Here is a 14,216-nt window from a genome sequence, read left to right on the forward strand (position 1 = left end):
ACAACTCTTTGATACGTTATACCATCGTTTTACTCATCAATAACTCTTTGATACGTTATACCATCGTTTCACTCGTCAATAACTCTTTGATACATTGTACTATCGTTTTACTCGTCAATAACTCTTTATGCAATTTGTTTTGTAAATATAATGCGAAGAAAGCGCGATTTGCTAGAGAACTCAATAGTCAATAAATATGCATTGCTGTTTGATAGTGTTGATAGTGGCCTGATTTACTAAAAGTTAATTTTATTTTTTCTTTATGGAAACACTGGAAAGTTATTTTGGTAAAAATAAATGTAAATGCGAAAGCTCATATCTTTTTTCTGATTTCAGCTAGAAACTTGCTATATTAAATAAATTTAAAACGATGAAAATCTACCTTTTATATTCTATTACTATGCTTGTGAAAACATCAATAACTTCTAAAATAAACCAGTTATGTGTGTTTCATCGTTTTTCTTCTTTTAATCAGTCTGTAATTTGGATAATATTTTTGGCATGTCCTCTGGATTCGCTATTGAGACAGAGTAATTCATTCAGAGAATTAAACGACTTGGTGGTTTGTGAGTTATTGTTGATAATTAATTGTCTATGTGACTGTACCAGTCATTAAATGGCCTGTATAATCAGACAGCTTAGATAAATTACATCTGATATATCAAGCATGACATTGATGTAAGATCGAAAGGAATTACAGAGCGACTTTCCTTCACTGCTACTTAAAATCAAGGGAAATCACTCGTGTGGAGCTTGTAACACTCTGGTCATGTATTCTAAACGTCTCTGTCAAAAATGTTGATGCACGATTTAAAATGAAAATTTGTATTATATAAACAGTTTATAACAAAATAAACGAGAGAAGTATGGTGCATAGCCATTAAATAAGGAAATTGTTTAATAATATTATCAAATTAAAGAGATTTGATGCATAGGAATTAGTTTCCGTAGGTTATCAAAAATATGGCCATCAACCAATACTATCAATCATTCATAGTAACAATGTCCGTATGTGTGTTTGCTTTCTTTTTTCGCTTCTTAGTACGTTTTTGAGAGCTTTGCTGCCAATATATGTAATACTGGGGTGTTCTTTGAGAGTCTTAGGGTGTCCAGGGTGTATTGGGGTGTGTTAGGGTGTTTAGAGAGACCGTATATGAGGTGCTTGATTAAATTATGGAGCAGTTAGCATTTCGGACACGAGGAGCAGTTTCCGTTTCGTGTGAACGGGTGTTGGATGACGTGAAGTCTTGTTATTTGGATCACGCTATATAATTTAAATTAGTCAACTACATGTATGAAATTAATTGCAAAATAGTGGTGTTGTTCCCATTTAAACGTAAGTCATATATCCAGTAAGTCGGATTCTTTACATCGAAAACACGTTACAATACTGTACAATTGATTCGAGTTGTCATGGTATTATATATCTTAACATATTATGATGATATTGACAAAGAAAATAACGTTAATCAAAGGCTGGGTACGAGCGTTCACTGTTTGTTTATAAAAGAGTAATGTGTTCCAGCAAATTACCTATTTTCCCGAAGACCACGTCAGGTTACTTTTTTGGGGAAGGGGAGTGGGAGTGGTGGTCGTGGTAACTTCGTGCAATGGAATTCGTATTAATGGTTACTCATACAGCTTATCTGTAGGTAATATATTTACTGTAAATACATACACAAGGAAAGACACGTCTCCTTAGGCCAGGGGTGGGCAAACTACGGCCCGCGGGCCGAATCTGATTCGCACACTAATGGGCGAGGATAAGGCTGATGAGTTTTCATACTCAGATCCCGCTTAAGAGAGGACAGAGTATAGCTTTCAGGAAGCAATACACAAAATATATTGGGTGTTGCTAGAACTGCTGCAGTGGTCTAGTGGTTAGAGCATCCACATCGGACGTGGGAGGATGCAGGTTGGATTCATACAAAAGACTTATAAAAATGGCACTAGCAGCTGCCTTGCTTAGCACTCAGCATTAAGAAGTTAGTTTTAGGACTGGTCAGCCTGGTATCAGGATAATGTGACTGGGTGGGATATGCTACATGTCTGTGGCACAATGCTGTCACCCTGTCACTGTCACCCTGCGATACTGTATTGTAGCGATATGACTACAAAAATTGTTAAAGTTACATTACAAATCCAAATCATACCAACACACACTTAGCTCAGAATGTCAACCATCTCATCTATGCCAGCCTACATTGTCAAGGCCTCAGTCGATCAATATTATGTGGTAGACCAACAAGTAGTTTTCTGTTTTGTTTTTTTCTTACGACATTACTGTTGGTAGAGTCCATCAATTTTTTGCACTATTTGTTCTGGAGTTTTCAGCGTCCTACTCTATGAGACTATCAGCCACTCACTAGTAATTATTCATCAGTGTAAGTTAAGAGTAACATCATTTCCACCCAAAGCATTACAGTAAAAGTCATATGGGTCATGTATGCGCATTTATTCAAATTTAAATATAATTAGCTGTTTTGAAATATAATATTAATTTTCTTTAACCAAAGACTAATCAATCTTGATTATTGAATTTTCTCTACCTTAACTGTCATCAAGAAGCTTCCAGGCAAAACTGAATGATTGCTGTGGTCTAGTCCAATGGTGGCCAGGTACTAAACAGGGTCAAGAAAAGAGCATATTTATCAACATGCATAGTTTTCATTGTGACATCACAGCATGCAACATTCAACCAGATTGTACTGGATCACACCTTGTCAAAAAATGTCCATCCATATCAATATTGAATCTGCCATTTGTTCTACTCAGAGCATGTAAATAATGACCATCGAAAAAGAATATGGATGTATGAGGATTCAAAATAAAGTGACTAATTGCCATTTAAATATATATAAAATCAAATTACAAAATTACACCCATTACTGAAATAATTGGTGTTGATAACCTACATGACATGTATGAAATCTCCACCCATTACTCTTACCTTGTGGTGATGCTGCCTTCCACACATACATCAGCAGTTTAAAATTTCAGGTCAATAACTGATAGATGCAGAGGGATTTTACTTAACTTACCATCTACATAAAAGGGTCACTCAGAATGAATTTATTAATTACTAGCGAGCAGCTGAGAGTCCAACATTTTGAGCTATACCTCTACCTCCTGTTTTGAGTCCCTAAACCCCAATGGCCTTGCAAAGTGTGTAGCAGGCTCTAAGGCTAATATTGAAGCCTATTCTGGAGTGGGTCCTGCTTTCCATTCAGAGTGTATGCATGTGTGCTTTACTGTATTTGTTTATACAGCTGTTGTCACTCTTTTCCATGATCTTCAGGGTAATCCAAGTGCAAGTATTTTTACAGTTACATGCATTTTAATGAATATAATTTGTCAAAAGGTTTATATGAATAAACAGAGTATGGTTAGATAAACATCACACATTCAGACAAAAGTATGGGCCCTGTGACGGTTGCACACATTGGGGTGGGGTTCTTCCAATATATATTAATTAAATTATGATGAAAGTTCCACCCGGGCTCGTGGAGTTAGAAAGTTAAATTAGTGACGAGGTAGATTTACAGCTCTGAACCCCCAGTCAGCAATGCCAACGTTTAAATTATAGAGAACACAAAGATGAAATTCAATTAATAACAATTTAATAAATTCGATAATTTAAAACGATAAACTCTCAATCACCCGTCTTTCCCTTGACCAAGTGACAGCCTAATTCATCCCGTGATTTACAGTGTGAGTTCGATTTTCCCTCTGTCCTTGTGTCTACTCATCTCTTTCTTTCCCGCTAATTCCTTCCTTCCTTCCGTTCCTCCAACACCTCCTTCGACTCCGTTTCCCTCTCAACTATCTCCTCCTCCAATTTCGCTCCCAAGTTCCTCTTCCTCCCTTCTCTCCCCTTTTCCCCCTAGACTTCAACTTCTCCTGACTTCTCTCCTTTCTTCTTCTTTCCTCCGTCTCTCTATCTGAGACTATGGGACCAAACTGTAACTGGTCTGTCCCTGAAAGCTTCCTGTGAAAAACCACAAGGCGTTAACATATGCTTTATCGAATCTCACCTCACACTAGATCAACAATTAATCATCAGATAAGGCTATTACGGTTTCTGTCACACATGCGTACACATAAAAATTCCCACACACTTCTTGCAGGGTAAACAATGGTGTAATAACACGGTATCAGCGAATTGTCATACAGACATCAATACATTGCGTCACATCAGTATATACACATATATATCTAATCTCATTGTACCACAATATGACAACAATCAGATGCATGTCTGTACAGTACAATCCCACAAGCGTACACAAATATTCAACAATGGCAAAATCTGTAATGACATGAACACATGTGCTAGTCTACTATAAAATACCCACATAGCGAATTACAATATTAACTCTTACGATGGCTAGCAAGCTATATAATTCTTTACAAATATCAACTCATTTCTTCAAAATATGCAAACATATTAACACCACAAAGTAATTCTTCGTACTACGATTCTAGTAATAATAAAGTATACATACGACCTACAATTAAAAATGCAGTTGCATTCTGCAAAGACTGAACAGCTAGCTCACTGACCTTATTTGAAGCTGTCTGTACTTAGAATTTCCTGTTCTAAGATTCTAAGATATTCCCGCCAATAACGAATGGCTGTTCGGAGTTACGCTATCCTCCTCTGGGCAATCTCTCTAGTGAACTAATTCTTGCCGGAAGATGCAGAGATATCATTCTAGCCAAATCAGGGTCTCTCCCCATCTCGATTCTGATTGGGTGGCGCTGTGACCCTGTCCAATCGTCTTAGCAGCCAGTTCAACCTGGCTGGCTGTCTGCAGGGAAAGAAGTTAAGACACTCCCACTTCTTCGGGCAACTTCTTTTGATCTGGACAAACGTTTCCACATCTAGGTGATAATTGACTATCTGGCGGCCTCACAGCTCCTAGGTCTGGCTGTCCACTTCTAGCCACGGCAATCTTACATAAGGGATTAGTGCTAGCCTGCGGCAGTGTTTAACATCAAACAATGGCTTGTCAGAATTACCTTGATTATACATGTTTCAAACTGGGGTTACTCCGGGTCGAGGTAAATGTGACAGGCCCAATACCCCCATTGTAAGCTGACCAATTGATTGACCAGTGTGCTTGGTCCTCTAGATAACGTTCCAGTCATATTTTAGTTAGATGACTGGAGATCTGATGTCTCATGTGGGAGGACACACCTGTTCTTGGCCTCCTGGCACTCAGCAGACTGTTAGCTGTTAAGCTGAACACCTTAGCACAACGTGTCATTCAGATGTTTGTAGTGTTACAATGAGTGTCCCAAAGCTATTAAGTTTACACTACTAACTCATAACAAATATTTTTTTTAACAAGTTTGGTATGATGGTGTTTCTAAAGCATGTCAGAGATGGTTTAGACACTTAGCAGTTAAAAAGAATAAAAGGCAGGAAAAATGGATTTTGTTGTCAATTCTTTTAAAATTTTATCTCCAGTAGTGTGTTTGTCCCTTCATGGGATGAAGTTTAAATTGACAGCTGCTTTGCAAACTTTTTGGCCCATTTCTGATAGAAATTTTTTTTCCCTTTTTTTTTCTTTTTTCTCAGAAATAATGAGATAAAAAATACTGTATACCCTGCAAGACTCATAGTCACAGGTTTAGTTATATATAAAATTGCTTTCAGTGAAGTGTTCAACAAAGCAAGAAAGAAAACATTTTCATAGCAAACACATCTAAAATGGTAAAGACTCATGTTGTTGCCGTTATTTACATATGATAAGAGGAAAAACAAAACAACAATAGGCACAAAATCTGTATATGTGTGTGATTTGGATTTTTAACATAGCTTTAACAATTTTTCAGTCATATTGCTACTATGTCTGCAGTGTCGCAGTTTATAGTGATGTCTAGCACTGGGGCATCATGCTGCAGACATGTAGCATGAAGTCCCACCCAATCACATTATCCTGGCACCAGGCTGACCAGTCCTAACACTAACCTCTTAATGTTGAGCGCCAAGCAAGGTTACTGTTAGTACCATTCTTATAAGTCTTTGGTATGACTCGGCCGGGGTTTGAACCCACGCCCTTCTGCATCCGATGCAGACGCTCTAACCACTAGGCCACTGGAGCGGTGTACAATATCTGTGGTTAATGTATACAAATTATATGGATAAACCATATTGTTTATAAATTGAGTTCAGTACCACACAGCATTGACCCTGATCAGCTGTTTCATAACGTGCTGGCAAACCAATGTCTCAGTTTGTTCTTTTGATTATTTCTAATAAACTGCACAGACCCAGATCTGCCAGTGCATTTTATGTTGGGTCTGTGCAGTTGGTAGTTGGACTTATAAGTGAGTATATATGGTAAATGGATGTATTGACGGTTCATAAATTGTATTGTTCAAATGTTATATAAAATACGTGGCATATTTATACCCTTTAAAACAACATGTCTTGCTTAATTTTAATGCCATCATAAATTATTTTCATCACTGGACAGGTAAGAACAAACACATTACCAAAAATATCTTATAGTCTGCAAAATGTTTGAAAATTGGAAGGTACAACAAAGCAGATTTTATTATATACTTGATAATAACTCATAAAATTGTCTCGTTATTCCAGTGACAGATCAAATTCATTTCAGACTGCAGATGTATGTGTTGCATTTCAGGTAATCCAACATTAAATTGTAGTTGTATGTTGTTGTTTTTCTGCCATGGCATGTTATGTGAAGAAAAAATGACAGAAAAATTGATCTTCGTCTATCCATTGAATACTTTTGTAAAAATGTAGTTGAAAACATAGTCTGAAACTGCTTGTAAAGAAGATTATTATTATGAGAAAATAATAGGAAGAGAAGTACTTAATTACTATACATGTATGTACTTGCTTATAAGTAGAGTCCAACTATAATTATCAAAGATCTTCATCTGTCATTGCATAATGTGCCTGCAGATCAGGGTCTGTGTTGTTTGTTCTGCACAGACCCAGTTTGCAGTTGGACTCATAAGCAAGTATATATGGTAAATATACCAGTCGTGTTGGATTTACTTTAATTGAATGAAATACATGTACCAGGTAATTCCAGTATGCTGTATTTCTTAATCTGCCATGCTAGGAATGTGGCATCAGTAACACGTGTGGCAGATATCAGATCGATATGCAATATTTATTGAGCAACAGCTTGATACAGCAATCTCTTTCGCATCTTTGTGCATGTCCATCCATCCACATCCTATATTAAGGTCATTGTTGAAATATTTTATATTAAGCTCAGTTTTAAAAAAATTTGCTTTCTTGTTAAATAAAGGATGTGCTTCACAAAAAGTGAGTCTCTTGTTTTTTGGAAAATTTAAACTTTTAGATCTACTGGTCTTGGACCAAATGAACTTATGTGATAGCCATTTACCTGTTGTCTCTTTATCCATCCATGAGCACAAGTTTGTTATTGCTATTTCTCCACAACTACTTGGAAGATTGTCATGAAGCTTTGCACACATATTCGTCCCAAAATCTATCACCAAAGCTGTCTTGAAAATCTTGTTATTGCTACTCCTCCAGAATCCATGGTCATATCAACATGAGGTTTTCACGGAAAGGCTTCTTAGGATGTCTGGCTGGTTTTAAATGAAAGTAGTGCCAAACTGATGTCGACCAAGGCTGTCATGAAGCCAACATGAAAATCTTGTTTGGCCAAGAAGAAAAAAATGTGTTTCCTATTGTAATGGTTTTAGAATCAGGGTAAGCTGGTGTTTTAAACAAGAAAAACATATTTAATGTTGTTTTTTTTCCATGGGAGAAAAGTGCTAGGGTCAGCAATGAGAAACGGGAATGGTTGTCCAACCGGAAACCCTGGTGACTGGATGTGACATCATGCTACATGTCTGCGACATGATGCTCTAGTGCTAGGCATCACTGTAAATTGCCATACTGCAGACATCATAGCGATGTGACTGAAAAATTGTTAAAGCTACATAAAAAATCCAAATTACTCCCAACAACTGGAAAATCAAATTATTTTGCTTGACCTTATAGTTGCTCTTCCTAAATGGATAGTCATGTTGAAAATGGGTTTGAAATGAAAATGGTGTTGCTAAATGAAAATGGTGTTGCTCATAAATCCAGTATGGCCACCACTGACCATTCTGAAAATCTTATTGCTACTCTGCTTGAATGGATGGTCATATCAGCATGGGTTTTTACTGAAAGACATCTTGTGATATATATACTTAGTCCTAAATGAAAATCTGACAACCATCACAGCAGCCATCTTAAAAATATTGTTTTTGCCGCTCTCCTGAACAGAAAGTTATATCAGCATGGAGGTTTCACTGGAAGACTTCTTGTGGTGTCTTTTTGGCTATGAATTAAGATTCAGCAGATCTGATATCTAATATGGCCACTACATTAGCCATCTTGAAAATCTTGTTAATACTCCACCTAGATGGAAAGTTGGGGTATCGGGTGGCAATACCCCATTCCTCATTTAAAATGTTAAATAAAGTAAATGCACAAATTTACTTACTTTACATTGTATAACATTGTCTGGAGAGTTTTGTAGGGTTGATCTGTTACAATTGATGAAATAGTTAAGTTAAGCATCTGCTAATCTTCCAAAGCTCCTTTTCCATATTATACCACATTGATTATTCATATTTTCCATATTATACCACATTGATTATTCATATTTTCCATATTATGCCACATTCATTATTCATATTTTCCATATTATGCCACATTCATTATTCATATTTTCCATATTATGCCACATTCATTATTCATATTTTCCATATTATGCCACATTCATTATTCATATTTTCCATTATACCACATTCATTATTCATATTTTCCATTATGCCACATTCATTATTCATATTTACCATATTATGCCACATTCATTATTTATATTTTCCATATTATACCACATTGATTATTCATATTTTCCATTATGCCACATTCATTATTCATATTTTCCATATTATGCCACATTCATTATTCATATTTTCCATTATGCCACATTCATTATTCATATTTTCCATATTATGCCACATTCATTATTTATATTTTCCATATTATGCCACATTCATTATTTGATTATTTGATCTAATAAATTATAATGCAGTCAGATTCTGTGAAGAAATAAAATAAGAGAGTATTCGCTTTAGCCAATATTTGTTCATGGGACTGCAGTCTTGATATTTAGTAATCTTTCATTTCCAGACTTTTGCTGAAATTTGAAGAAGGGAAGAATGAACATATGCAGCAGTCCCCTTCTTGGCAGGCAGATCTTGATATTTGCAGTAGGATGGTTGGCATATGCTTCAGCTTATTTCCTCCGGAAACCAATCGGAGTTGTAAGTTTACCTTTAAGGGCGTTGAGTATTTAAAGCTTTTGTTTTTAATTATAAAATATTGATCTTTTTAGATAGCAATGGGTCCAATCATACCACTGGGGCCCCGAGTGGCAGAGTGGTCTAAAGCACTCTCTGTTACAGATCACTGCCATCTCACCTCTGTCTGCGCCGGTTCGAGTCTCAGATTCAGCTAATGTGGGTATGTGAGAAAGCTTGCCAGTAGCTTCTTATGGGTCGGTGGTTCTTTCCGGGGTTTTTCTGGGATCTTTGTCCACCATTAATACTGGCTGCCATGTATAGCCTATCGTGTGCTGAAAAATGGCATTAAACCTCACAACAACAACAACCAATGATTCCAAAATCTTTTAAACATTCATAGGTATGTGTGCATTTTCTTGCGCTTAACTTTGTTGAATATCTATCCACAAGTATTTAGTTACTACAATGAAAATATTGTCAAAGTACCCTATAACTGATTGTCTTTAAATTATTAGCTGAATCAGTGTTTAAACATTTCTCAGATTTGCTCTGGTTGAAGAGCAAAGATTTCCGTTGTCAAGTACATAAAGCAAAGTGTTTTAAGAAGAATAATGTTTTAAGTCAGACACAGTTATTGAGATCTCATTGGTTTTCTGACAGCCTGTGCAGCCAGTATAGGGCAGGTCATAAATCATTTCATGCTGTCTCATTATGGGACTGTTGTTGTGATTAGTAAAATTGTATAAATATTTTTCTTTTCTTTACAATATAAAAGACACTGTACCTCCAGTTTGTCCCAGAGTTCATGGCACTATGATACATCAAGGTAAAAAATGATGTCATATCCTGTGGTCTAAATGGTTTGAGTATATGCCTCAGATTTGGGCGGTCATGGGTTCAAGCCTTGTTGAGTTATACCAAAGAATTATATAAATGGTACTAGCAGCTGCCTCGCTAGGTGCTCAGTAGTGTTAGGACTGGTTTGCTTGGTGTTAGGGTAATATGACAGGTTGGGACATGATGCTCTATGTGTGTGTCATGATGCCTCAGTGCTAGACATCACGATAAACTGCCACACTGCAGACATGTTAGCAATATGACTGAAAAATGTTAAAGTTTCATTAAAAATCCAAATCTCACACACACACATTTTCATTTCATATGTTGACATAAAAATCTAAAACTTGTCAAAACATCTTCATATTGATCACTTCATTATACTTCAAAGTAGAGTTGGGTAACACTAAAATTGTTAATGTATTTCTGCACTTGCTAGAGTACATAATGTGATATACCGGTACCTCATTTATATTATAGCTAAAGCATTAGTGAAAAATACCACTATTTTTTTAAAACATATTTTGGATATATTTTGTCATGAAAAACGAAAACATGCTTTTGATATCATTAAATTTATAACAAAATTACTCAGGAATTTCTGTACATTCCATAATTGTGGATGCTGAAGTACTGGTGTGGTGGAAAAGTACCGTTGTAAATATTGCCGAAACAAAACACCATGTTATACAGGTAATATCGTGCACATCTACTTCAGAAAATAGTACCTTGGTTAAATTCACTTTTAAAGGTGCAGAATGTGTTGCTTATGTTTTTGCCTAGCTTTTTGTTGATAATATCTTTAAAAGGAAGAGCCACGTCAAAAACGTATATTTGTATAAGGGATTTTGTATATATGCAGGTTAAGACGGATCTAGAGTCTGAATTATCCTTCACTAAAACCCAGCTTGGATTACTGGACACAGCCCTTCTTCTTCCATATGCTGTCATGCAGGTAGGTGTATTGACCTTAAATTGTAGTGTTATAAATCATACAAATTTAATTAGAATTAAATTTTTGCACCTTTAGCAAGACTAAATGTGCACAAATTTCCGTTGCATTTTGCTCATATAATGTAAATAAAAAATCTTGCATTATGTAGTAATAGTCATAAGGTGTAAATCACAAAATTTCCTTTGCATTGTGTTCATAGCAACACAGTTATGTACTGTGAATCACAGAATTTCCTTTGCATTGTGTTCATAGCAACACAGTTATGTACTATGAATCACTAAATTTCCTTTGCATTGTGTTCATAGCAACACAGTTATGTACTGTGAATCACTAAATTTTAGTGAACATGAAACTTTAGCAAATTTAATGCACACTCTTTTGCAGAAAGTTTTTACTAGCTAACATTAGGTATTTAAAATATATACATTGAATCACTTTAAAATTTGTGGGTGTCAAATTTCATGACTTGGTAAAAAGATTTTCATATTTGTGGATACTTATTTTCCTGAATTTGTCATTTAAACAAAGAAGTTAAAATGCAGAGCAACAGTGTATGCATTTCTATAAATATACTAATGTTGTTTTTTCACTCATTTTCAAGTATACAGGCTTGATCACTGCTGGGGTAATTTTGGTTATGGCAAGTTATTCATTGCTAACACATAGCATAAATGTGGAGGTGACGGTTTTAGTAAGGAGCAATCATTAACCATATTGTATAAGGACTGAATCCGAGAAAGTTTGAATGAAAACATATCCAAATAAAAACAGTAGAAGTACTTAAAAGAATTATAAGAATCAAATTCACATTTCACATTTATAATAGAAAATGACAAGGTTTTTGTATTTTATTTTTGCATTACTATAATTGAAACAATAAGACTTATTTACTTATGGTCTGTTGTCTTTACTTTAGCCTATACTGATTTATAATTTTTGCAGGAGAAGAAAACATCAAATGGCTTCTTATCTTGTTTTAAAACCTGCATGATGTTTTGTTACAGCAACTTGCTTAATAAAGAGCAATCATTAATGATATTGTTTAAGGATTATGTAATGTAAAGGATATTGTGAAGTTAATGAATATTGTAATGACAATAAGAGATCATACACATCAATCATATTTTCTGTCCAACAAAAGAAGACTGAAAATGACAAAACTATGAATTGTAGTATATTCTCAGTTAACAAAAATGTTACTCTTTCATCATGAGATGATCAAAGGCCTTTGTGCACGATTATAAATTTTGATTATTTTTTTAATATCTTAATATTCTGTTTCATTATTGCAATATTAATATGTCAATTATAACTTTATGCAAAGTTAACAAATTATTAAGGTAAGTTTTTATTTAGATACCGGTAACAAATAGCTGCATTTTTCATGTTATTCAACATATACTTAGAAAACACCGCATTGGTCATTTGACATATCTAAATTGCAAATAAGTACTTTTTCAAAGCTGTTTGAAATGTGAATTTCTCTTCTTGACTCAAATAAAAACATCAAAATACGAGGCTTAAAGAAATAAAAGAATGAAATCATTAGTGACCTTTCTGCATGATTAATCACCGTTTATAATATATGCAAAACCATGCCTTGGTTATTGGACATAACCTATATCATATCTCAGTATATTTTTTAAAGCGTTTCAAACGGGAACATCTCTTCAGTTTTACAACATCAAAATTTGAGGTTAAAAAACAATTTAAAGTTAAAAAAAACTCCCACCTTAATTGCATATGTTAAAATCTCTTACTTGTTTTTGTAATTGAAACAAAATGTCAATTTTTGATAATTTTTGTTGCAAATGTAAATCTTCTTAGTAGAACTTTTATGTTCTAAAATGTAAAGAATGACAAAAAATATGAAGTGGTATGCTTGAATAAATATGATACATTTGATTGTTATTTCTAATACTAATTGTGTATGAAAAATAAAAGGGTACAAAAATTGTATGAAATAGAATATCACATACACGTGTATCACTATTAACTAGGCATTATAAAACTGCCATCAAAAATTAATTTATACACATCTGTAATTTTCTGAAATTTAATGTGGCTAAAACATTGTGATTTACATTAGCATGTTTGCAGCCAGTAAGCAGCTTTTAAACAATATAACAGGTAAACTTAGTGTACTAATTAATGCACAACTTTATTTTCTTAAAAGTATTCTTTGTAGCAAATAACAGTAAAGCAAAAGTCAATTGTTATGAGATGATTTCATACATGGAAACTTGCTGATAAAGGACAGTATTATTAGCCCCTTTTCATTATTTTCTTTACCTTTTGCCTCAGTATAATAGGTTGTGGTACTTTGAATGTTTTTTTTTCTTATTGACCTGTTTCACTATGGTTCTATTTGATTTGGGAGCATTAAAATAAACCAATTAGAACATCAATGTCTTTTTCTGATGCAATTCAAATAACTTAGACTTATTAAAAGAGACTCTAAGGTAATTGTAGAGATGTTTCCTTGATTGTTTGAATGAATGTCCCACAAATCTAAAGCCAGTGCTTGTTTTTTCGTTCACAGATTATTTAGAAACATGTTGTATAGGGAGATAAATCTGTAAATTGGCAGTGAATATCTATTTTAAAATAATGCATCGTGCAATGAAAACAACCAAGGTTTGTGCTATTTGGCAGACTTGCAATGTAAAGTATTTGATGGCTATTCGTGTAATATATTTTCGAAGTTAAAGTCAGTTAATAGTGAGGAAGATTTTGAGGTTGAGATAATGATGAAAGATACTAAATGTTTGCAAATGCACAAGTTGTCCTTTAATTAATGATTTCTTAATTTGGTATGAAGAGTAGTAGATAATGAATGCATACCAATGTTAAATCTGGAATGAGAACTTCATATTGCAGGTTAACCATATACTGAGGAAAATATGATAGTATAGTACAGATGACAAGAGTTAAGCTGGCAAAACTATCAAAAGCAGGCAAAATTATCTTCTTTTTATAGCTCTATTTATGCATTATGTACTGTTATTTTTATTTGTCCCTCTAAAATGTGGGATACTATGCATACCACTGCTACTAGATATGCAAAGAATAGAACCTCATAATTAAAAAAAAGCATTAAAAA

General features: G+C 34.4%; 1 protein-coding gene across 2 annotated transcripts in view; it reads left to right on the plus strand.

Annotated features, from left to right (window-relative positions):
* Positions 1-1,149: 1,149 nt before the first annotated feature.
* Positions 1,150-14,216, plus strand: part of LOC149789097 (uncharacterized) — a 65,426-nt gene continuing 52,359 nt past the window's right edge. The window contains exons 1-3 of one of the 2 annotated variants that reach the window (XM_089975297.1): positions 1,150-1,336; positions 9,209-9,342; positions 11,021-11,113. In XM_089975297.1, the coding sequence (XP_089831423.1) occupies positions 9,238-9,342; positions 11,021-11,113 (198 nt within the window). In that variant the 5' untranslated portion in view covers positions 1,150-1,336; positions 9,209-9,237. The remainder of the gene's footprint in view (positions 1,337-9,208; positions 9,343-11,020; positions 11,114-14,216) is intronic. The other variant, XM_089975296.1, reaches the window with a different exon arrangement.

The sequence above is a fragment of the Sinohyriopsis cumingii genome, chromosome 11 (genome assembly GCF_028554795.1).
Source record: "Sinohyriopsis cumingii isolate HCF-2022 chromosome 11, ASM2855479v2, whole genome shotgun sequence".
Classification (NCBI taxonomy): Eukaryota; Metazoa; Mollusca; class Bivalvia; order Unionida; family Unionidae; genus Sinohyriopsis; species Sinohyriopsis cumingii.